This window comes from Pungitius pungitius, chromosome 4, assembly GCF_949316345.1.
Source record: "Pungitius pungitius chromosome 4, fPunPun2.1, whole genome shotgun sequence".
Classification (NCBI taxonomy): domain Eukaryota; kingdom Metazoa; phylum Chordata; class Actinopteri; order Perciformes; family Gasterosteidae; genus Pungitius; species Pungitius pungitius.
In genome coordinates this window covers 13,744,855-13,770,528 of record NC_084903.1, presented here as the reverse complement: position 1 = coordinate 13,770,528, position 25,674 = coordinate 13,744,855, and the positions used below count along the sequence as shown (strand labels likewise).

General features: G+C 40.2%; 2 protein-coding genes across 4 annotated transcripts; one reads left to right on the top strand and one right to left on the bottom strand.

Moving 5' to 3' along the window:
• Nucleotides 1-1,762: 1,762 nt before the first annotated feature.
• Nucleotides 1,763-7,237, top strand: lipca (lipase, hepatic a). Of its 2 annotated transcripts, none has more exons than XM_037487872.2 (9): nucleotides 1,763-2,081; nucleotides 2,957-3,135; nucleotides 3,374-3,553; nucleotides 3,642-3,759; nucleotides 3,905-4,138; nucleotides 4,829-5,071; nucleotides 5,315-5,429; nucleotides 5,827-6,045; nucleotides 6,740-7,237. In XM_037487872.2, the coding sequence occupies exons 1-9, from the start codon at nucleotides 1,976-1,978 to the stop codon at nucleotides 6,846-6,848; spliced, it is 1,503 nt and encodes a 500-aa protein (XP_037343769.2). In that variant the 5' UTR covers nucleotides 1,763-1,975; the 3' UTR covers nucleotides 6,849-7,237. The 2 variants fall into 2 exon arrangements, with proteins under 2 accessions (XP_037343769.2, XP_037343779.2); XM_037487882.2 differs by having other exon boundaries at nucleotides 1,765-2,081; nucleotides 2,957-3,034.
• A 145-nt stretch (nucleotides 7,238-7,382) lies between these two features.
• Nucleotides 7,383-24,796, bottom strand: adam10a (ADAM metallopeptidase domain 10a). 2 transcript variants are annotated; one of them, XM_062561770.1, is made up of 17 exons: nucleotides 24,615-24,793; nucleotides 23,967-24,280; nucleotides 20,462-20,612; nucleotides 16,909-17,027; nucleotides 15,496-15,654; nucleotides 14,321-14,421; nucleotides 13,775-13,936; nucleotides 13,441-13,533; nucleotides 13,149-13,332; nucleotides 11,587-11,750; nucleotides 11,289-11,472; nucleotides 11,052-11,202; nucleotides 10,753-10,936; nucleotides 10,516-10,627; nucleotides 10,165-10,385; nucleotides 9,917-10,043; nucleotides 7,383-9,805 (listed from the first exon to the last, which is right to left on the bottom strand). In XM_062561770.1, the coding sequence occupies exons 2-17, from the start codon at nucleotides 24,016-24,018 to the stop codon at nucleotides 9,699-9,701; spliced, it is 2,271 nt and encodes a 756-aa protein (XP_062417754.1). In that variant the 5' UTR covers nucleotides 24,019-24,280; nucleotides 24,615-24,793; the 3' UTR covers nucleotides 7,383-9,698. The 2 variants fall into 2 exon arrangements, with proteins under 2 accessions (XP_062417754.1, XP_037343712.2); XM_037487815.2 differs by having other exon boundaries at nucleotides 7,383-10,043; nucleotides 24,615-24,796.
• Nucleotides 24,797-25,674: the final 878 nt, after the last annotated feature.

The following is a 25,674-nucleotide window of genomic DNA, read 5'->3' as shown; positions in this document are numbered from 1 at the left end:
GTGTAAGGTTTTTGAAAATGTCATCAAAAAGAGTTGTATAGTATGTCATCATGAAGTAGGGTCAACATATTGTATAATAATTATATTTGATAATATTTTAAAAAGTAATTGTACAGTATGCCACAAAATGTCATAGAAGTCACTAAACGTGGTAAAAATACCATAGCACAGCATGTTATGCTAAATTTCAAAAGACCATGTCAGGTCATAAAATACGTTTAAAAAATGATTCATTCTAGTATAATATGTCACAAAAATGTCATAAAAAGCACCATTACACCATGTCATAAAAAAGTCATTGAAAAGTAAGAAATCCTAAAATCCCAAATGTCCAAGTACGGTATATCTGAAAAATACCATTGTATAGAACGCCATAGAAACATCATAAAAAAAGGCATAGGTAGTCTTTGTGTTGTACCTCATAAAGAGTCTCATCCAAATCCCCCAAAATACTCCAGGTTTGCTTCATGTTATTTCTTCTTTGTACTACTTAGTTGCTGGGTTTTCTCTTACCAGGATAAGCTGTCGTGTTTGGAAATATGTTTTTATAAAAGCATTGATTCGTTGCCCGAAAAGCATGCAGAGACCCAGCAGCAACCGCACACTCACACCCACACACACACACCCACACACACTCACACATACACACACACACACACACACACTCACACCTACACACGCACACACACATATATATATACATATATATATATATATATATATATATATATATATATATATATACACACAGTACTTGGAAAAGCAAAGGTTCATCATGTTTGCTCTTCCAGATGTGACATAATACATCAAACTGGGACTTTAACTCTTTGGCATCTGCTTTAAAAAAATTTTTTTACTATAGTAACAATATATTTTTATAAGTGTGACTAGTGATATAAGTCAGTTTTTTTCTTTTTCTGAACTGAAAATATTATTTCTGGCTTTTGGTGTACTTCTAAATGGAAAGTAAACTAAATCCTTACAATGTTACAAAGGTACAGAACATCACAACAAGCAGAGAGACACACGCAGACAGGAAGTGTTATTGAATCATTCAAGGGATCTTTCCTACTTGAGCATTCGACACACTTGCTTTCATTTCTTGCTTTTCCCTTTCCATTCAAATGATTGGATTTAGTATTGATTATTGTAAGTCAAACGTTTTTGTGCAGCCCAATAAAGACCAATCATAGTGTCAGAGTATTCATTTTAGGAAGAAAGAATATTGAAGATTTATTTTTATTTATTTTTGAACAAAGGGTTTAAGTGTGTAAGGTCTACCCTTGCATCAGTATGTGAGGGTCAACATGACCACTCACCCTGTTTGTGTACTATATTTACTTGCTCACATCATACACCTGCGACACACACAGTGCAGTGAAAATGTGTAAAAAGCTCCCTCCCTTAAAACACCACAGATATTACAAAGAAAAACGAGTGTGAACTTGAAACAGCACGCTGAAAACTCATCTACATATTTATGTTTTTTGTTGGATCAGTAAATATAAACACCAATATCATTTTGAACAACATCTGCCCGAGGAAAAGTTTCCTCATCTAGTCAAAACTTTTGGCTTGGAAGTTGTATTCCTGCAAGACCGAGACAAGGAAGAACATTTCTGGCACCTAAAGGTTCGGACATGAGGAGGGTCTGAGATCATTTCTGCCTCTCAGTCAACATCGCATCGAACCAGCACCCCCCCCCCCCCCCCCTCTCCCGCGTTCAAGCCTTTGCTCTTTCACAATGTGTTCCCTAGCATGGCCTGACCTGCGCCCAATCAGGACAGGACCCAATGCCTTCTTATCCATAACCATTACTCCAGAAGTCCTCTCTCGTTCAGCACGGTACAGCCCAGAGGGTCTTTAAAACACTTCTACACCGGTAACCAAAGGGATCCTATCAACAGACTCTGCTTAACCTGCTTTTTGCCTGCTAAATTTCCACCTGAAGTGATCCCCAGTGTCGCTTTAATTGATGACCAAAGTGTCTGTGTGCGACATGTCTGTGGTCCGACTCCTGTGCTGTTTCTTGTGTATGTATCATGTTAGCAATGGAAGGAAAATCAAAGAAAATAGAGCAGGTGAGTAAACTGTTTGGAAATTATTTTTTAAAGTGATTTGTTGCAAGTTCCAATGGACACGCTACATATTGTTGTATGACTCCCATTCAGACATCATTCTGTCAGTTCAAATATTCTAAGCCACAAATCATGTAATTAATACTAAGCTCCTGGTGACATCTTTAGAACACTGGCCCCAAATGCAGAGTTTTTTATTCAGATATATAACAGACTTAAAATGAAAAACAGTATGATGTTGATTTAAGTAAAATCAATGATTCATGCCATAACCAACACCTCAAATGCAATATCTAATATTGTATTTTTTGTAATATCTGAAGACCTTATGGTTAAAAATAAGTAATCGAACAACTTATCAAATGCTCTGCCTAAAATGTACTGAACGACACTGAACTGTGTAATGAGCTGAGCTAAGGTGGAATACGGAATATAGCTTTTCATTCATTTCATTGTGAAAATGTTTTCATGGATTCAGCAGCCAGAGCTCATCAGATGGCAACTGTACCATCAAGCGTTTAGGCGCCTGGGCTTCTGGCATTAAACTGCTACAATAATTAAATGGATGTGCTTCACTGGATCCAACGATGAACCATGAAGGAAATGTAATAATCGATTTCTATGTAAAGGGATCTATAAAGTGTGTCAGTGACTGTGGCTGCAGTTTTTCAACATTTTAAGCAAGGAGGAGTTTATAGAACAAATTACGGGATGAGCCTGGCAATTCATTAAAACCTTTCTTCTGCTCTCGAGTGGACCGGGACATTTGTAATCATTAATCCAAAAGTAAACACATCCATTACCTCAGCATGTTCAGTTATGCAGAGTTACCAAGAACAAACAAATGACTCTTCTGCGGTTGGATTCCCGAGGTGCAGTGGACAGAGAGCAGAGGGTAGTCCTCAAGGTGAACGAGCCGTACATCAGCAGCTCAGTCTTCAGGGTGTTTTCAGAAGGTGAGGACCACTGCACACTGGATCCTCTGCAGCTGCACACGCTCACCTCCTGTGGCTTCAACAGCAGTAATCCCATCATCATCATCACTCACGGGTGGTCGGTAAGGTCACCTTTGCTTCCACTTGGCTGACTTGAAACACTGCATACAAAACATGGAACTCAGGCCAGCATGGACTACTTGTTGCTGGGGTTGTCTCACATGTAAATCCCCATGACAGAGACTCTCTGAAATGCTTAAAAACTCATTTACACACATCAATATTTCACTTTTGTTTTATCGAGGGCAATAAGATTCGAACCAATATCATTAGGAGTTATTTTGTCTTTTCTTTCCCAAGTTTGATGGTGTGATGGAGAGCTGGGTGCTCAGGTTAGCTCGAACCCTGAAGACAAATCTAATGGACATCAATGTGGTGATTACGGACTGGTTGTCCCTGGCTCACACGCACTACCCCACAGCTGCACAGAGCACGCGCACTGTTGGAAAAGACATAGCTCACCTGCTGCAGTCACTTCAGGTCAGTGGAAATTCTACCTTCGCTGTTTAACATGAGTAAGTGAGGTATCTAATGTAAATGTAATGTATCCCTAACAACCCCCCACCAGATACACTACCAGTACCCAGTTAGAAAGGTGCATTTGATCGGCTACAGCCTTGGGGCTCACATCTCTGGATTTGCAGGAAGCTATCTGGAAGGTTCAGAGAAGATTGGAAGAATTACAGGTGAGGATTTCTTACAAGGTTACAGCAATGAAGGTGCTTCCAAAATCCACTGGCCCGAAAGAAATATATATATATATATATAATGCTTATCATACAGTATATGTTCTGTAACTAAATGCCTCTTTATTGCACAACGTCTGCTCAGGTCTCGATCCAGCGGGGCCACTGTTTGAAGGAATGTCTCCCACGGACAGACTCTCCCCTGACGATGCTGAATTTGTGGACGCGATCCACACCTTCACCCAGAAACATTTGGGACTCAGTGTGGGCATCAAGCAAGCTGTGGCACATTATGACTTTTACCCCAACGGAGGAGAATTCCAACCTGGGTGTGATCTGCACAGCATTTACAACCACATATCCGAATACGGGCTCCTCGGTACGACAGAGAACACACTGCAACTCTTTGGAGCATAAATGTCCACAATGTGTAGGCCTCGTCAGACCTGATACGCAGCTTCCTGGTACCCATTTGTGGATGAAGTGCAGAACTCTAATTGAAGCATTGTGTTTTGTTGCTTAACCACTGACTGGTTTGTCTCTTCCTCTGCTCTGTCATGATATATTTCTTTCTTCATTGCCACCTCAAAACACTGGTTCAGAAGGAATATTTTGGATACTAATTTATTTATTTATTGTTGACAAAATTGCTAGGACGCATGTGTTTCATTTCCTTCAGTCAAATTTAAGTGGCTCTGGGATCTATGGTGCTTCTCAAGCAAAAAGACATCCGCATAATATGATAGTGAGGGTCCCACAACAGCATCTGTCACCCTCGCAAGTTAATTAGCAACATGTGCCTTCCTCAGGTCAGTCCACCCCCTTGAAGCTGAGCTGCCTCCAGGCTAGAGTATGCTCAGAGGAAAGGCCCGAGGAGCAGATCAGATTCAGCCTTAATGAGACAGTCTGAGGGATGTCAGACTTTGGTGATGATGAAGTCAATCTGCTAATCATGGTCAGACATGATGAATGTCCTCAGCAGCCTCTCAATCTACAGGACAAGGTTTTCTGTTAGAAATGATGTGTTGAAGTCTTGTTGTACTTATTGTACTTTCATTTCCTCCCACAGGTTTTGAGCAGACAGTGAAATGTGCTCACGAGCGCTCCGTCCATCTGTTGATTGACTCTGTGCTGAATAAAGACAAGCAGAGCATTGCTTACAGTTGCAGGGACAAACGTGCTTTCGACAAAGGGGTCTGTATGGAGTGTCGGAAGAACCGCTGCAACACACTGGGCTACAACATCAAGAAGGTCCGCCGGGGTACCAATAAGCGGCTCTACCTGAACACACGCTCTCAGATGCCTTACAAACGTACGTGGTCGTCATCGGCAATTCAACCACGAAGCTTAAAATGCAGTTATTTATCACAAGTAAATTGTATTATATATTGCAGACCAACACTGTTGAGTCTTTGGTGGAAATTCAGTGATTTAACAATGAATTTAATTTTCTACTTTGTTAATTGGTGTCTTTCTTGTTCTTCTTCCCCTTTACCTACTTCTTTCAATCCATCTTCGTCTTTGTCTTCTTCACCTTCGTCTTCCTTCCATACAGTTTACCATTACCAGTTCAGGATCCAGTTTGTCAACCAGATAGCGGCGATCGAGCCCTCTCTAACCATCTCGCTCACTGGAACAAAGGAGGAGAGTGGAGACGTCCCCATCGTTGTGTGAGTACTGTACTACCTCCCATCGGGCTTACAGTTCATCTCACACGCTTGGTGCACTCTGTCTGTGACACATGCAATATGCAGCTGGGCTCTCGACCTTATAAAGAAAAGGGGGCATGGAGACAACTGGATCTGCTGCATGAAAGTGAACTATAAAAGGGGATGATGGAGTGAATAATTTACTCAGGACGCTGTTTCCTAACTGTGTTCATGGTCTGTGTCAGAGAGCCTTAGGCAAATCAGTGTAAGAAGAGGAAATATCTTGTGCTGGCCTGCTTTAAATGGCGCCCGTCCCTTTGTTTGGTAATAAAGAAATGAGACAGCAAGATGTTACCTGCTGTAGAAATCTCACTGTGTGCACCTTGTTTTTGTGTTTTCCTTTTTAAACTCCTAACAGTACTGAAAATATTTCTGGGAATAAGACCCACACCTTCCTGATCACCCTGGAGAGGGACTTGGGGGATCTGATGTTGCTGAAATTGAAGTGGGAGGGAGCGGCTCTGTGGAGGAACATGTGGAACCAGGTGCAGAACATCATCCCCTGGGGCGGCCGGGGGAGAAAGCCACTGCTGACTGTGGGCAAGATCAACGTCAAAGCAGGCGAGACCCAGGAGAGGTACAGCTCAGATACCTTAGATTTGTACATAGCCCATTTAAAAAGTGAAATTCCCCCTGAATTCCCCCCCCCCCCCCCTTTTAGATTTTCATTGTTTTTTTAAATGCCCCAATTAAATCAACACTCAACACAGGTCGCTTATCTATTCGTCCAAATTCAGGGCCAAATCTGAGGTTGTTTCTAGTTTCTCATTCAATCATCAATTAGTAATCTGACTTATAAATACTACAAACACCAAATGTAAGCAACATTACAACCAACCTTTCAAAGATGGTTTTACTGTTAGTGTTGCAAAGACGTTTATCATATTTAAGAAGCTGGTGATCATGGAAAAATCATTTCAAACAAAACATCTAGCTGTCATATCAATGTAGTGGAGGGAAGTGGACTATAGATATACAGTGCTACATCATGGAAATAGTACTACATCATGGAAATAGTACATTAAATAAGTAATGAGTAAACAAACTGCACCCGCTCATCTAAGATGAGTTCAATAAAGATTAAATGTACACTTTCTCAGATTCAATTAACTTTACAGTGTCCCACTGTCCCACCTCACTGGAGACAAGTCATCTACATTTACACCTCCACAGACTTTTAATGCCACCTAGTGGACTCTTACACACACTGAGAAATTGAATATTTTTGCACTTTGTTTTACACAATGTCAACATCTTTTCCATTTCCGTAGGACGTCTTTTTGTCCCAATGATGGACAGCATGTTGAAGTGTCACAAGATAAATTGTTTGTGCGCTGCAAAGATCACAAACAGGGAAAGAGCCGAAGAACGCACAACTAGGCTCACTGACTCGTGTGGGATTCCAGATGTGTTTAACAGCGGTGTCCTATGGATGGAAGGGCAGTTTGTTGCATGGAAGTCTGTAAACCCCTACTCGTGATGCTAATAAATTAAGCAATGCATGTACCTTAAGGAACCAGCCCATGTTTGCCAGGGCCAATTCAAATATTAACCACACACTGAACAGTTTCGCATTAAATTACCTTTTGATGGCTTCAATTCCCAAAAATGGAAATGTATTTTACCGTGTGTGTGTTTGTCTAAAACTACTTGCCAGTTAGTCTCGATCAATTTAAATGTACTACACTGTCTTTTCTATTCTTTTTTGTGTGTTTTTTCTATCCTTGGGGATACTGAGGAGCAGGTTAAAACGTCACTGAAGTAAAAACAGGCTCATGTCAGACAATCCTGAGACGTCAAGCAGCTCCAAGATCTCACAGGTCCACTGCTATGATGTAATGAGACGTGACTTCAACACAAAGAGCTTTAACCTGTTAAAACATCATGAACCTACGGTTGGCTGGGAAACAAACATGTTATCAACTCTGTTTATTAATGCATTTCAAGTAATTCAAATGATCATACTTTTGCACAATGAGTTTGCGAATTAAGTCCAATTTTCAAAATAAGCACAACGGGAAACATACTTAACGAATGTAAAAGAAAAACTAAAAGACCAGCAAGGAAACGGTGTAAGACACAGGAGACATTCAAATCAGACAGTAGTACTGAATCTATACCGATTATTTGTTTATACCAATTACACTTCAGTGCACATTTATCCACATCATAGCGTCACATGTGAAACAGGGAAGAATCCCAGAGAATCACCCTAACACTCCATAAATGTCAATAAATTGGATAAGGATGAGTCCGCAAATAAGGTCTCACTCTTTAACTCTCTCTCACATACACACAAACACACAAAAAGCTTCAAAACTTGCTAAAGATAATAAAAAATATAGTTTAAGCTCCAACCCAAGAAAAAGCATTACCAGTAGCACCAGAAATACAAACAAAATCGGTAAAAGGTGCAACAAAGGATTTGCGTGTCTCTTTGTTCTTTGCTGCAGCACATAAACACAACCAGCTTGATATGAAACAAACAACAGAATAGTTAATGTGCCCATTAAGAAGAAAACATTGAAGGCATTTTTCTGTGAAGAGGCTAACTTGTTCACAGCTCTGTGATACTCTGCATAGAATCTGACTGATCAATAACGCAACGTCTTTACATCTTGCATAGAACACAACTGTGCTCCATAAGTAACCAAAGGTAAACTAAACAAAAAGCCTCAGTGTTCAACCAGAAAATAAAATAAAAACAAAATAATTTGAAGAAACTACAGACATGTTTTTATAGTCTGAGAGTATCTCTAAAAATGTAAAACAATAAATTGAGTGTAATATGAAAATGTGTTTTTGCAACATTCGATTCTTATGTTGATCAATCGTCACTTACATTTACAATTGTCGTCATACATTGCCAAGCAGCGCAGACTGATAACAGTGCATACATGGTTACAGCCTTGCTAAAGAGCACTAGTTCACCAACTTCAGTCAGACTTCTCCTAGTAGGCACATTTTAACGCAATTACACAAACCAAGTGTAACAAGGGAAACAAAGCTCTTAGGAGAAAATCTCCTGTAGGAAAAGTCAGTGGATCGCTCACAAATAGTGATTGTTTGAGAACACCAGCAAGAATAAAATCAGAAGCTATATTTTTCCTAAATGTATTAAATTCCCCCACATACACAAATAATCTGAACTGCAAGGATCATCAAAAGCTAAAATCACATTTTAACCAGACAGGTTCCACATCTGGCTGAGAGGATGGAAACCGCTGTTGAGTGGTTTTTACATTCTGTCATTTCAAAAAGTGACAGAACACAACAAGTGGATAAAAGAGCAGGACAATCCCAATGAGAATTATTTTCTGTAATAACTTCCAACATGCACAGGCCTTTTTTTGTCCTCATTCTCTATGGTACAAAGACTGAAGTTGTATGTAAACGCAGCTTCAAAACGATGCATATACACATCCAGATAATCCATCCCGCCTTCATAGGATAACAGGGACCCTTTGTTTTTATTAAACTCATTTAGCTTAATTCTTTTCATAGAAAACTGGCCTCTGGATCCCACAACCGCCAACATGAACCCTTCTGTACAGGCTTCAGCCAGGTGGGATTCTACCCTGAAATAAGCATGCAGTAGTCTTTTCCACTCAATTCACTTGTATGCTGTTGTTGTATTCATCCTGAGAAACAGTAAATAATCTTAAAAAAAAAAATAATAATAATTAATTTGAAACTCAGGAAAAAAACGAAAAAAAACCCTACTGCGACACCTGTACAATTGCACAATGTAGGAATATGTTTTAGAAATATAAAGCTAAAGATCAAATTAGACTGTCAAAAAACGATGCGGTTTTGTTGGCAGTAAACACCAATGCGACTTGCAGTGCTGCCATTAGCCTGATGACAGCAGCACTTAACTGAGAGGAAGAACGACATAAGGGAAGATGGCATAGATGAACAGTGGAGGGACTCTAAAACTCTACTCAATCTGGTAAAAAAAAAAAAATTAAAAAAAGAAGCATCCAAAGATTAAGACCACATAACAAAGATCAGTGAATTCATCCTCCTGTCATTCCTTGGAAAAGGTATTTATATATTTCCTATAAAAAAGCTGAGTGAGTTTGCTAGGTCCAACCAAACCTGTTGGGCTTTGTCCAGTGAAATAGATCCAGTTGCAAGTTCTTTGAATTCTGCAATAGGTGGTAAAGGTAACTCTTTGGACTGCAGTGCTCATACGGTAGGCACATGGAAGAAACAAGGCAAAGAGTCTCAGCGTCTCATCTGTCCCATTTGATAGTTCTCTCTTTGCTGACGTTGGGGGCGCTGGGCCTGGGCCTGTTGGTTTGCCTGTTGCTGCCTTCTCCTTTTCAGAGTACCTACGGAACACAAACATCTCTGTGAAGGTCGAGGAAAAGAACAATGAAGAGCATCTAAAGTGGATGAATGTGAACATACGTGTAAATATAAACACATATGACGCACTGTACCTGGCAGTGCCTTTGGCGGGGGCAGTTTGGGGTTGCTGCTGGGGGTGTGGACGCTGCAGATTTTGATGAAGCCAGCCATCAGCATAATGAGAGCAATGCCCATCAGCAGCACTGCCCACCAGTGAGCCTGGATAACAGAGTATACATTAAATCGACGTAAAGGCGAGAAACATAGAAATAGTTTCTCTATGTGTCTGTGCCATTGTCTTGACAAGTTTTAGATGCATCGGTTGTCTCGGGGCTCTCACCACTATCCACTCTGCAATATTTTCATAGAGCTCTGCATTGAATATGGCTTTCTTCAGTCTAGCGAGAGGCCCGTCGGCGTCCACCAGACGACACCTCGTGAACACGTCACAGTAGCCCTTAAAGTCATTGCAGGGGGAACCGGGCTGCAGCGTTGTGGTTGTCTTGTTGAAGAATTTGACCCATTTATCCGAGCCTGTACTGCTGCAGGTGGTGGGACTCACTAAGAGCAGGGAGAGGGAGCGACGCATTGTATTGTATGCCGACAGCAAGATGACACAACTATTGTCAGTGATGCCATCACATGATTTTATTTTGATATTACTGCTGTGATTTAGTATTGTGTCACTTACTTTTATTCATGCAGCACACGTGGCACAGTTCAGCTGCCTCATCCTGGCCTTCTTGGCTGGCACAAGTACATACCTCCAGACCATATTTTTCACAAATGGAACCGGAGCACACCTTTTCCAAACAATTATGCAGAATGAACATTTTTTTTCTAAAGGTTCACTTCAAATAAAAAACACAAACTTACAAATTTCTCATACCAGACACGATTAGAATGAAGTAAGTAATTACTAACATACCCCATTGAGGCAGACTTGTGTTTCTCTGTGGCAGGAGGTAAAGTTTGCCTTTGGTTCTGAGGTAGGACATTGAGCAGTAGCCCCGTTACACCTGCCCTCCTGGGCGCACTCGGACTCCACTCTGCATTTGTCACTTGTTCTCTTATAACCACACTCTGGTGTGCAACATGGGCCTTGGCTGGGACTACAAAACAAGAATTACAAATATGTACAGTCAAACAAATGCGACTAACAGCACTATTTGTGCTAGATAATGAGATATAAAAGAACTTAACAAAAGCATGCTAATGATATCTGACCTGCAGATTTTGCCGGGTTGGAGCTTGCACTTTTTGCCCTCCCCTTCATTGGCATTGTAGCAGCAGGGGTCTTTACACTGATCACTGTAGCCACAGTCACACTCTTCTCCTTCTTCCACTAGGCCATTACCACAGATAGGCTGGCCAGACTCTGTACACAAAGACACAACAGCATGAAGACAAAATCTCTCACACACTCAAACAGGAACAGACAAGTTTTCTTGAGAGAGAATTTACCAACAAAACAGTCATTTCTCTTCTTTGTCAGAACAGCGCTAATATTGCGGATGCTGCAGATAGAGAACTTGTTATTGTTGAGCTTGTCCCCTGATGTGGCTCTGGCATACATGATGTAGTTGCCCTGCTCCTTGTTGTTTTGCATCTTAGACTCTCCAGGGGTGCATTCGATTCCAGAGTCATGCTGTAAAACAGTAGGTGAACAAAGGGCAAAGAACAGCGAGACTTAGGAGAGGGATGCAAACAATATACTCCAGAGACTAGTAAAAAGGTCAGTGTTTTAAATGTTAGTACTTACAGGAGAGCCAAAGTTATGCCCAACCTCATGAGCAAAAGTAATGTGGGACACCTTGGGAGGGACATGGGAGGCGTAGTTCTGCACAGTGATGATGCCAGTGTTCAGAGACTTTCTCTTTCCATCAGAGTAAAGTCTGCTCTTTTCACAGATGCCCCCAGAGCTTCCTGTGAAGGGAAAATAATTAGAATTATCACCTTGCACACATCCACCAACCAGTGAAGTTAAAGTTTACATCCGTTTGGCATTTGTGCAACATTGTTATAATTAGCTAATTAATTTTTTGGACCACTAAATTCTCAGTAAAGGCCGAGGCCAATAAGATACATGTAACAATACATTGTTATTCCCTCGAACGCGTCAAACCAGGTGAAGCATTCATATATTTGCCCATGATGAGTACCAACAATTGGTACTCAATCGGCTCTGGTTTTTCTGGTAGGAGATATTTCTAATTCATCCGCTGCGATGGCTTGGGGGGGTTTTGTACGCTCATATTGGCAGGGTTTGTCTGAGATAAATAGTACTCTTACTACAGTGGTTAAAGTTGTGTTTGGAATATTTTATGCATATTACAGCAGACTTCAAAGCTTCGAAACAGGGGAAGCATTCATATCTTTGTTCATGATGAGTACCCAAAATGTTGGTTCTACTTAAAGCAATAAACAATATGTCCTTTATGTATAAGTGTGGTTGCACATTCTGTTTGCCACACGTGTGTGTGCGTGTATGTGTTCTTATGCAACTCATCCACTGAAGCTACAAGCTAAAGATATAGGTATAAAATACACTTTAGTTAGCATGCTTGACCAGTATACAGGATTCTTTGTAGCCTCCCTTTGTTACAATAATTACCACAGCAGCCCATTTTACTCTCCCTCTCTTTTCCTCAAGCAATACTTTCAGCTTACAGCGGGGGCAATTTGCTCGTATAGATTGTCTGGCGGTATCTGATCTTATAAAGAAAGAAATAGGGCGGAGAAGCCTCCAAAAGTGTGTTCTTTATAAACAGACGTGTATGCACATGAAAGCACAAGCTGTAAGCAACACAACAAGATTTGGGAATCAGATATTTTCAGTTTTCCATTTGTAGATTAAGTATTGTGGAGCGATCACGTTTGGAGTATCTTTAATGCAGACTGCAAAACAGGCAAAACTAATCTAAAAAACAATCCTGAAAACAATGTTTAGCTTTGAATCAACTTGTTTTATACATATGCATTAATAAGCTGTGTAACTAGCGTAAACGAGCTTCTTGACGACTTTAAGCACATGTTGCTAAACAAACAGCTGTGGAAGGCACTTAGGGAATAGTTGAGGTTATATTTGTACACAGTCACATTGTGCAAATCTGGGCAACAAAATCCACATAATTTAAACCCATGAAATTTCACCAGATGCTTACTCTGCTCACTAAGGCATTCTGCTGAAGATGCTCCTCTCTAAATAACTAAGTTATAGTAGATGAAAATGCAAAAAAGAATGCTGTTCAACCGAATGACTTACACTTCTCAAAGGAAACAGTTTTTCAGGGTTTTGTGTATGTGCGAGTTTGTGTCGTGTACCTGAAGGAGCCCCAACCCAAGCCAAGCCGAGCACACCATCATCAAAGTCCCTGTCAGAGAAGACGTAGGCGAGGCAGTAGTCATCGTGGTTCTGCTCAGAGTTAAGCTCCAAAAACTTCTCCACTCCGATGTTGGCAAATCGAAAAGGATTGCTTGAGTCTTTTTCATCGATGGTGGTATTTATCTGAATAAAGGACAGTTGAACAATTACACAAGAGCATTGTGGGAGGAGAGAGGATTCCTTTCAAGTTGTTTGTTGTATAAACAGTACCAGAATTGAGATAAAACTCACCCTGATCCTTTTAACCATGAAGCTGATATTTCGAATGCCGAGGAAGTCCGTGGCCTGGTAAATCGAGTCAATAGCCTTTACGTGGCTGGATATCTGTGGAGAAAGTGATCTGAGAGATTAGTAGTTGGCCAAAAAATTGAAATTAGAAAGCTAGTCTCAGTTATCTTTACTCCACGCTCTCGACACACCAAAAAAAGCTTTGGCACATACCCAGAGAAGCAATATCCCCCAAAATAAAAACATTGTGACACATCTGCAAATCAATCAGTCTTTTAAGTAATTTTATAACTTCATGAACATGTTTTGGAGTCATGTGTACACAGTGTGTGCATACTTGGGCAATGACAGCTTCTCTCGTGCCATAGTATTTGAAGAAGAGGTGGTCCGTCTGGATGAAGAGTTGGCAAGTGTTTTTCTCTTTCGCCGCTGCCCTTTTTCTCCTCAGAATAACAGGACCGTCGGAGTTCTTTGCCTCACTCGACACACTGTACCCATTCTGTACCAAACAAACGCCAGGATCAAATGACGGAAGACTGAGTGGGGACACGTCTTTAAAAGATTAACAAGAAACACTAAGAAAAGACGCACATGCGGAGTGCTGGATCAAAGCTATAACTAGCAGAATGAACACAGCTAGATTTGCACACCAAGTAGCTCACGTTTTTTGCTTTGTAACGTTTCAAGCACTGCTTCTCAAAAACATTACACAGCAATCAAATGTTTGTCAAATGTTAGAATGGCTTGAAAAATTGACTTTTAGATTTAAACTTTGTACAACTGCGCTAAAATGCTGATGGACGATAGGAGACGAGCCGCCTCCATCTATGTGTTTAACTATGAGCCAGAAGGGGGGGGGCTTTGTGGTGATGCTGGCACTTACTTGCACTGGGTCTTCTACGGCAGTGTCCTGGTACTTCTTCATCCTCTCCAACACTGTGTGGTCAGCGCAGCCGCCTTCTGAGCCATACTTATGAGGATAGTCTGGTAGATAGGGAGAACATTAGAGGATGGCTGTGGAGGGCTTACACTGCCATCATGGATCTCTTTGGAACCATGTGCGGTGGGCTGGAGAATGTGAATCAATCGGGTGTTAAGAATAGCCACTTAAATAAAAAGTATATATATTTTTTTAATTAATAAAAATATATAAATATATACATTTTTTAAAGCCTGAACCATATGGCTTTTGCCTCTATGAATTCTTACTGACAAGTCAGCGCAATATTAATTTCTCTTCCCTCACTTAGCAGTAAAAACTGTTACGCAGCCGGGATCTGCTTCTCTGTGCAAACCAGACGTTTTCAGTTGTACATCTGCTGTGTAACAGCGCCCTCTCCAAGAACACACCCATTTAATACAGCTATAACACTGTAAATACAGAAATTACCCGAAAATTTCCAATTCCCATATATTCTTGTCAATTCCCATGGAAAGTTTCTAACTTTGAATATTCCCAGAATTTTGCAGTCATAGTCAGGGTACATTTTATTCATCTTAAAACCTTAATAATCTTCATAGCAGAGGCTTAGAGACTATGTCTTTATGCTGATGAATGCATTTTTCAGATATGGTTTACTTTCATTTGGGATGTGGGATGTGTCTTGTTCTGTACGAGACTAGAGCAAACGTTCTGACAGAGATAACAGTGAGGGAGAACCGGAGGATTATCCACCGGAACCGCCGCATGCCAACAGAGCGAGGACCGGCTCGGATAACGGGAAAACAAAACGGTGTGAGAGCAACTTCATTCTCTGCTGTGGTGGAAATGACGCCACTAGAGCTTTACATACCAAATAGCTGTTCGCGGCTTCATTATTGATCTGCATGTCATACATTGCTCCCCTAAGGAGCAGTTAGGAATAAATTTGCAAGGTGATTTTAAATGCATTTCCTTGAATTTTGGATGTGCAGTTAGTTTTAGACTGTGCCTGCTTGAATAATGAGTCTTGTCACTAGATTGGCTTTCTTCACACCTATATAATGGTAGGGAAAAGAGCGGAACTATCTGGACAAATATTATCTGGACATGAAGTGTCGCTAGTGTGGAATACTTACTGATGTCATCCTCATGATAGATGACGGAGTGGAACGGCACATTTGTGTTCTTTAGGTACCTCTCGGAGGGTTCGACATAGTAGGTTCCTTGGTGAGTTTTAATGAAGCCCTCAAAGCGGCCATCGACCACAGAGCCATGGGTCAGTGTGCCCTTTTCCCCTGAGGCACGAAATAGAACGAGGAGGAGCAGAGGCAGACAAAACGAGGTCAAAGTAATATCCATTACAGTCTATATATTCACGCAGATTAAGAAAATATATCTTGTCAGCAAACAGTTTGCCCAAATAGACAGAAGCATTTGTCCGACAACTCCTGCATTGTTTTATATTTGAAGAAGAATACCTATGGTTACAGTGACATTAAATGATTTTACACTACGTTTGTGGTAAATAAAGGGAATGTTGCAGAATGAGTATTGGCAAGAATCTGGCAATACAGTATGTATCATGAAACACGCTACAATACAATGCAGTGTATTGCAATACTGTAACATCGCAAATTAGATCATTTTAGGAAACCTCTCCTAGTATAAAGAATACATCCCCATGTGCATACAATCACAGTAATTTAATCAGAAAACTGCCATTTATCACCTGTTAACCATGTAACATCCAAAATCATAAAATTATTCACGCATCTTCTCCCTTCTCTTTATGGGAAACTCCCACTTTGGCCGTGACCCTGCTGTGAACGCATATGCATGACACAGAAAGCGCAATTTGCCCTTTTCCGTTTCTGTGACAGGCGGTCTAAACAAATACGCCTGAAGTGGGCACATGACAACATTGGTCAATTTTGCTAGAATAAAGAAAAATTTAATTAGATACTTGCTCAATCCAACCACATCTTAATCTTTTCAAATAATGGAATTTAGTCAATTCAGACCATAGAAAGTAGGATAATGCCAAGCTGGCATTATATGATTAAAAGGTTTTGTGAAAAGTCTTTCCTTAAATCGCAGTATGTGGTCAAAAACTAAAAACAGTTAAGACTATCACAGCTATATTTTAAAACTCAAACTATTTCTTAGCCTCTCTGTTTCCCAAACACTGATCATAACAGCTCACTCCTGTTCACATGAACTCGGGAGGGAAGACGTCCAAGAAGGAAATTGATTTGAACGGAAGGAGGAATTAGATTATAAAAGTATGTCTTGTGTGTGTCGTTTTGGGACGTGACTGGACTACTCCTAGGCGAAAACTACCTTTAAGTAATTTGCTCTCATACACTATTAAATTAAACTGTCCCTCGGTTGAAATGTCTGACGTCCATCTCAAGTCACTTAAGAGTATATAGGGATAACGTAGGGATGGTCCAATGGAAATGATGATACAGCGATTCAATTTAATTGAAAATAAAAGAAATTGAAACACTTCTACCCAGGATGTAATGTGTGAAAAAAGCTGGACTTACCAAAGAGTTCCCCGCTGTAAATATGTGACGTATCAATAGGTGTCTCCTCTCCCGACACCTCAATGATGAGATCTGGAGAAAATACAGTTGTATCTCTCTTCATCTTCAAGTTAAAATGTCTGAAGAGAAGAAAAAGGTGTGTAAATGTGTAACCAGCATAGCAATTAAAAAAAAACAGATGTTTAGTTGTACTTTGACACACGTGTGTAGCACAACAGCATGAATCCTGTACTGTCAATTTTCTCCTTTACACCAAATTATAAAGGATGACACCAGAAAGCTGTGACAGCATACGGAGAATATAGCAGAAAAAGCAGCATAATTAACACATTTCTTTAGAAAATTCACAATGTTGCTCATTGCGTTAGAAGGATAATTATGTCATGGGAGAACGCACATGAACATTTTTGCATAGCCATTTTTTTAAGCCTCTTGTTAACATAAAAACCAAGATTTCAAAGGGATCACATGAGGTGCACATGAGCCATTAGCTTCCCAGAAACCGGACGCCATGCAGCGAGCATTTCAGAGGCACATTAGTCATCAGGACTCTCACATGTTATTACAGAGGTTGTTCTCAATGTGTGAGCAAATACTGAATCCTACATTACCCACAACCAAAAAGAGCTCATTTTGATTGATGACCTCAGCCTGGGTGAACCGGAGTTTATGATACTTACAATCAGTAGAAATAAAAAGGAGGATGAGGATGACTGATTGACCTGCCCCAGCGTTCAGTTTTCATAAGAATTCACTTTTTTTAAATTTACAATTATGATTTCTTCTAGGTATCCCTGATAAAAAAACAGAGTCATATGTGATTGGTCAAGTCTTGCCAATACTAAATGATCTAGTTTCCTTGCTCATTGATCCCCCTTTGTTAAAGCTTTATGCATCTACAGAAAAATAGTCAAAACAACATTATTAGCCAAGATTTATTTAACTATTGTCAAAGCGATGCTCCATAGCGCTGTTGGTAGTGTGTTGTTTCTTGTGTGTGTACAAGTGTGTCTGTGTACAGACAGGAAGCAGACTTCAATAGACAAAGCAACCTGGTTTCTTATACATGTTGTGGATGTAAATTAAACTTTTGCTGAAGAACTAAAATGTTTCAGTCTAAAGACCCTATTAAATTAAGTCACAGAATTGTGACAGAACATAATACAATATCACCTACTCCTGGAAGACAGAGTGGTGACACATCAGGAAACAGATATAGACTAGTATGGATTTCTTTGCTTGTTATTCTACGTTGGACACCCATTACAGGTCAGCCTCTTCTACCTTATCAGTGACCCTTGCAACAATCAATATGACCTCATGATTTATCATGATAAAACAGGTCTATTACAGATGAAAAATGTACAATCTAATAATGCAAATATTTTTTACTCGCAGACACCTTGCGCATGTGTTATGTTGGTCCTGTCAAGTTATACACTGCTTGTTTCGGGAAACGCCCTGCAGATACTAAGGAAAGGAGGCATGACATGAGACCCTTAGATTGCGCATTTACTGCAGCTGTAGTCATTACCACTACTCAATACTAAATCCTAAATCAACCTCTAGCGATCAGACGGATTGCAAAACCCATTGAATAATTAAGACAAAAGGTCGAAGGAAAATTAATTATGTATAAACTAACAAAGCAATTAACAACAATCAACATAGAAAAGGAATGAAATTAGGAGATCAAAAGAAAGTTAGAAATAGATTCCCACCAAGAAATCACTCAGCAAGTGGAAAAAAGGACCCCAAACGGTTAATGTGAAAAACAAATAGTAAGAAACCTATTTTTAGAGTATGTTTCAGACAAAAGAACCCAACAAATAAACATGGCTTGCAATGGACAGGAAGAGGGAAGGCTGTGGATGAAGCCAGTGCTACTTATCAGACAGAAGCAGCGGACTGATGAATTATTCACGTTGTATCCCAGATGCTAAACATACTCACACTGTCATACACTTTGCTCAGTAAGAAGGAAATGGAGTACAGAGATGGTATGCCAACAAAGAGGCCAATATCCATACAGTAAAACAGTATTTCATTTTCTAACAATCAACTATATATCTATGTTGGGGCTTTGGGCTGTTCAATACACACATTCACCACTAAAGAAAGCACACAAGTTAACCCTGATTTGAATTGGTACAGTTTGTATAGTTATGAACTCTGATCACAACTAGAAAGCAGAATCGTTTAGAATATTACGTGGCATGCTATATGAGCGCTGGCATCTGTACACTACTGGGCTTTTCTTACTGCCAATCATCAACATGTTGATACATTCCCATGGCGCAAAAAACATTTTACAAATTATAGACATATTCTTGCGAAGTCAGACACAAAGCCGAAACTATTAATTGAGTGACTTCTGCCAGCATTGTATTACAGCCAATAATATACTACTTTTCTGGCACCTCCCTTTGTAAAAAGTTCTCTGCAGGGTCAGCTGTCTGCCCGGCCCTGATCCATCACCTGATCCAGTGACAAATACTCATGTGAGTGGGCATACACAAGAAAGCTTTTCTCTTGTTAAAACAAGCCTGCCTCGGGTTTTCACTGAGAACAGAGCATGCAGCCTGTTCACCGCAATTAAAAAACATAGGCCCACAGTTATGAAAACTCTGCCGTACTTGAAAAGCATCTCCAATTCTACTATGAAATTGTGTTAGTATCTTCTTCATACGCCACATTGCACTCAGATGTGCTGTATTACGACTCCATGTTTCAGTTGTAGCATATCATTGCACTAAGAGAAACATCAAGAAAACTTTGAGCCATATGAACTATAACATGTTCGTATTCTTGCACCACTGGAAGCCATTCATTCGGAAAAGTTTCACACATACAGCAAGGATGGCACTAGTGGACTTGGACTACTTGGCATGGACATCTCATTTCAGTTTAAATGTAATTCAAACGACAATTTGATAACAGCTTGACCCACTTACACGTGGTAAAAACCCACTCCGCACAAGTTCAATGATGATCGCCCAGAGAGGTTTTATTGATTATTATTGTGTTTTCCCCACACAGGAACTGTTAAGCTCTCGTTTTCACTTTGAATGCAATAGCCTAGATTTATAGTGACATTTATTTTGTTTGTTTCTATACACATCTTAATCAAACAATTCAGTATATCAATGTATAATATATATATATATGTGTGTGTGAGAAGAAAAGGGAGATTCAAAAGTTGTCTTTTGCAGCTGTGTAAAGGAGGACGCTTTCACACAAATGCTCGAACAAAGGAACTCTGTTACCCTATCCTATCCTTGGTTCTTATCTCAACTTGGTTTGCCGTATTTCATACCAGCCATTGAGGATGGCCTTCACGTGTAAGAACTCAGCATTTTCACTTCTCGAAGATGTGCTTGTGTATTTGACCTCCTGCTTGCAAGCAATAAACTTTGCAACTTTGATCATTCATCAAGACTCCGTTTTATTAGATTAACCTAGAAACAAATCATTCTCTTATCCCGAACTAGTTGTATTGAAATATTCCAAACACTATAAATGAGGAGGACAGTGTGTGTGTGGTTTTACTGACCTTCCATGTGCATGGAAGTCCAAGTGCACGGTCTTGTCTTGAGGGGACAGTGCCCTCTTGGCTCTCTGGTGACTGTTGTGCAGGGCTTCTGTGTCGTACGATAAACCCTCATAATGGCGAATATATTTGTCCAAGGGGTTCCCAAACTGACCTGAAAGAGAGGGGGTCATCATTTAACAACAAACATATGCTGCAACAGTAACATTGTTATTTTACTGTACTTCCTCGTTCCGTTATTAATCAGAATCCCCTCATGTGTTGACCCAATCAACACATTGGAATTAAGCAACTACAAACACAAGGGGACATCTGTGACCAGATCCATAATCGTGCATCTCTTTTAGGCGCAGGTTTTGCTAAAAATATTCCCAATGGCTCTGTTCTGTTTGAGTTTCTCTGTGAACCATGACAGGGAGCCGACGTATTCAATATCAGGACCCTGAAACTGTAGAATTTATATCAGCCATCACCGTTCTTACTTTTTGCCTGTGCCTTTCCTACTGTTGGCAGTCAACATGTCGTTCATGGAAAAATGATCAGTGAAACAAGGGTGAATTTGTATCATAGCGGCAAGTTATCGTTCAAGGGGTTAGTCACTAGACACGCTTAAAAGCTTATTCTGTTTATTGATGTCATCCCAGAGAACTAATCTGCCCAGCTTTTATAGTGACCATTTCTTTGTTCTTTTCAGAGACAAAGAAAGTCAGTTTAAAGCACAAATGAGGAGCACATGATCCCCATCAGGTGACTGGCGATCTGTTTCAGTGCTGCTGTTTACCATTGTGTAAGAACAGGGAGTGAACCGGCTGCAGGCTATTTGAAATGCTAATCTACATTCCAAGGGCAACACAGGCGGCTACTAACTAAATGTCAGTCTGGCGTTTTGGGTCAGAAATGCCTCTCTTGGAATAATTTATTATATATATATTTAAGCACTATTTTCACTATTGCATTAGGGCTTCTGTGTATAGGAGTCCCACTTCCCCAAGCAGGGAGTGGCCGTAAAAGGCTAGAAGAAACTTGTCCATGAATGCAGCACCAAAATATTCCAACCATTGGATTCTTCTTTAGCTCGTTTTAAACAAAGGAATGAAAATGAAGACAGGAAATGAGACTAAACCAACAACCAGCCTGGAAACCAACAAGATGGGTTATGGAAGAATAAACGGAATAAGACCAGGCTGCCATTAATGGGGGGAAATGTTTTTTGTACAAAAACAAACCCTGCTAGCTCAGATTGCCACTGTCTGCCTTCTGAGTAGGATGTGAGAACTTCATTATGTATTAACAGGACAGCACAAGGGGGATTTATGAGCGGATGGTGGATCGCAAAACAACTAAGCAGGAAGTCTGATATTGTTCCTCATCAAAAAGAAGAAAAAAAACTATAAAAGAGAAGTCTAGAAATGATCAGAATCAGAAACATTTGTCATATGTCAAGTATGTTGGACAAACAAGGACATTGTCATGGTGGGTGATGCATACATGGAACAAAATAGAATAATTTACTAGTAAATTAATATAAAATACAAATAAAGTGCACAGTGCACAGTTTTATTACTATATGTGCACAAGCACCCTGGTTGTCATTGGGTCCACTAAGGTAGCCTGTTTGTTGCCCTCCTATCCTGGTTTCAGATAACCAAATCACAAAGACACACCTGGACGGATGCAGACAATTTGCAACTTGGATAATGATTATCTCCTCAGGCATCTGTAAATATCTAACCAGGAAAATAACAAAACTAGGATACTAGTGACCTGCAGATATTTTAAAGTTTAAATGTATTTCATTTTTGTTGTGAAATTACTCAATCTCTTTTGAATTAATTCCTGAAATACATCACAGCTCATTGTTAGGTATCTTCTGTTATGACTTGGCAGAATAATCCTAATTTATTTGGGCCTAAACACATTACCACAATAGGAGGAAGTGGCCGAAATGTCTAGCAAGGCATCACCAAAAGCCGCCTGTGGCAGCCAATTTCCCTGTAAAGGGTATGTCATCAGGGTTTCAGTGCAATCTGATTCAGCCTCAAGAGCTTGACAGAGAAGAAGGCGCTGACAGGAACAGTCGGTTACAGCATGCACCACAACTGATCTGACATCACATCACAACGTCACATTACAAAGCATCACGGGTGATGGCAGAGAGGCGACCACGACGCATCAAACACCCCGAAGCTCAGGGCAACTCCAACGGCTCCATGTCATCAACATGAGTATCACCACAAACTGGTAAAATGACAGGGGGGGTTGTGACCGGCAGTCGTTCACTCACACTGTCATTCTAGAAGTCATACAATATAGAATAAAAAACTGATCCATACCATCACTGTAAACCGCAGGTGTGGCAAGATCTGACTTATGTGACTCACTGACCTCCTCAGAAACGTCCCCAACATTCCCACCATGCCGTCTACCCCTTGGGCATAATGTCCCTCTGGTGGTTTTTAGCTACGCAGCCTCATGCTGCACCTGAAGCACCAGCATGTGTCTGTCGGTCTGTCTGTCTGGTCAATTCATGAAAAGACACTTCAACTAGCACTCGCTATGGTTGCGAATATGCCGGTGAGAAGGCGAAAATAATGTTGTAGCCCCGTGTCTCAATCACACGGGGATTGGACAAAAAGATAAGCACCTTGAAAAATATGCGAGTCAAGCTGTGAAGTGAGACTTTTGCAAACGGAAGTCAACAATGAACTTGTTAGTAAGGAGTGCTCCACCTTGGAGCCTTTGTGTCGAGTTTCAACAAAAGCTTCAAGGACAGAAACAACATTTTCCTAGAAGAAAAAACTGTATTACTTATAACCCTGATATCTCCAAAGCATTTTTTATTATACGCGATTGAGCTTTCATTCAGAAAGTCAAAGTTCTGCCTTGTAACAGTGTAACAACCCCCAGGATAAACTAAAAAAATGAAAGAAAAAAAGCATTTGTTCATGTATTTAGACTTTCGGCCGCGGTTTCGAGATGTTCCTTTAGATGTCTGTATGAAAACTGAAAATAATCCCTGAGGGGAGAAGCACCATTTCAACATAGTTATGTAATTCCCCCACAACGTGTTAGTCATCCCTGCTAAGAACAAGAAAATTACATATATATTACACATATATAAATAAACGTTTGCCACTTCCTCTCCATTTGAGCCGTTGGTAGTAGTCAACACTTCAACGGTGGTTTAACTGTTACCCCCCCGCCCCACCACCCCACCTCCTCACCGACCCCCCGCCAGAAACTGTCAAAAAACAGACTGCTCCTCTGTGAGAGTAGTCCGCTTACATCACCCAAAATATCCGAGCGGACTAACATGGTCGGAAATAACGAGTAAACATGAAGTTAGCAAACACATCTGTTCAACATGAACCGTAGCCAGCTAACAGCTAACGGTAGCTAGCGAGTTAGATAGCCACAGTACAAGTGCCTGATCCGATTAGCGCTAGCTCCACTGACGAGTACTGCACACTCTCCCTTTTTTCCCCGTGTGAATCGATGGGAAACTTACCTGTAATGTGTCGGAGGCAGCAAAACATGAGTATTAGTTTAACAAATCCCATATCGACACCCCATGTACGCCCAATGAACTATAGCTAACTACGCGCCCCGGCAGCGATATCGCTGATTGCTCCTTGTTTCGTTTCCTTTCACTTAAAGGTATAGTCGCACTTCCTAGTTCGCTGACGTTAGATCACTGACGCCGGCCTTCCGCGGCTCGACGGACGGATGGGTCGGCAGACCTCCTCCCTTCCGCGGTGTTTACGCCCGAGGGGTCGCGGACACACCCGTTCCTCCATTACTGTGCTCGTAGGTCGTGGGAATCTAAAAACAACAGAAAATCAAGTCTAAAATACCATTCAGTTTGAGACCAGGACAACAAAACAATGCGATCTGTGAACATGCCTGACAACTAAAATTGAGGATTATCAAGAAATAGGACACTAAATGTACTAATGCATATGTACAGTATGTATACAAACAATGTATAACGTTATAAATAACTTTTATAATTGTGTTTATTTAAACCATGACGAATAACCAATATACTACTGTCTTCCTTTAATTGAATGTAATAACAATAACCCTTGCACTACTGTTTTAATTTAATTGTACTTCTATTTCACTCCTTTTAACTAAATATACTAGATATACTCACGTAGGCTGTATATACTTGTATTTTGTGCTCCTCTTTTTTCTTCTCTTCTTTTTTCTACTTAATTCTTAAATGTAATGTAATATGTTCTGCTCTCTTATTTTATTGTACTGTCTATATTGTGCATTTTAATTGCATTAGGAATAGTGTATACCACACGTCTATTTAACTTTACCTACTGCTGCTACACACAAATTTCCCCTGGCGATGATAAAGTATCTTAATCTATCAACGATTGGGAACTAGTAATTTAGCAAATGCTGCCACCTAGCGGCTAATAGTATTTACTGCATGTGGATGGGTAAAATATTACAGATTAAGTATACCGAAGTATAAAATATTAATAGGCACAGTTATATTAAATCAATTTGAATTAACAGTGATTGGGTTTTTGCACGCCACCAAATAAAACATATTTAAAATAAACTTTGTTTTTTATGTTGGTCCAAACAATGAATGAGGTTCAAACTCAGATGGCACTGTTCTCTTGAAATCTCGTTTATCTGGAAAATTCAAGCAATAAAGTATATCATTAATAACAATATTGGTAATAACTATAAATTATGTATAATAATTATTGTTATTGTAGGCTCTTTGGTAATACAACGGGCTGACAACGCGAGATTTTATCAGCAGTTGGGATGGTTCAGGGCACGGCAGAGTTCTGTTCAGCTGCGTCCAGGAATACTTGTAAAAGTAGGTACTTTTCAACGATTTGGACACACAGTCAACGAAGGTTACATTGGTATTTATTGTAACGTTTTATGTCATATGTACTTTGCTACCTTGCTGGGGATTCAATTATGCTTACGAAGTAAATCATCTCAATAGTGGTAAATGCACGCAAACGTGAATTGTAACAAAAATCTTGAATCTAATGGAAAAACGCATATCTCTATATTCGGTTTATCAATACTCATTCATAATGAATATATCGGAAAAGCCACATATATTAAATCAAAGTGATGTACTTAATAATATGACGAATCCGAGCCCCCGCAAATGCATCTCCGCCTGACCGTTGTTTTTTTCTCCCGCCCCCTTTTGCTCGGCCTGAAAGCAA

Coding starts and splice junctions, on each gene's coding strand:
- lipca (XM_037487872.2), top strand. CDS start 1,976: ATGACCAAAGTGTCTGTGTGCGACATGTCTGTGGTCCGACTCCTGTGC. Junction 2,082..2,956: donor AATCAAAGAAAATAGAGCAG/GTGAGTAAACTG, acceptor CCCGAGGTGCAG/TGGACAGAGAGCAGAGGGTA. Junction 4,139..4,828: donor ATCCGAATACGGGCTCCTCG/GTACGACAGAGA, acceptor TTCCTCCCACAG/GTTTTGAGCAGACAGTGAAA.
- adam10a (XM_037487815.2), bottom strand. CDS start 24,018: ATGGGATTTGTTAAACTAATACTCATGTTTTGCTGCCTCCGACACATT. Junction 10,937..11,051: donor CAACCCGGCAAAATCTGCAG/GTCAGATATCAT, acceptor CTTGTTTTGTAG/TCCCAGCCAAGGCCCATGTT. Junction 10,044..10,164: donor ATATTGCAGAGTGGATAGTG/GTGAGAGCCCCG, acceptor TCTGTTATCCAG/GCTCACTGGTGGGCAGTGCT.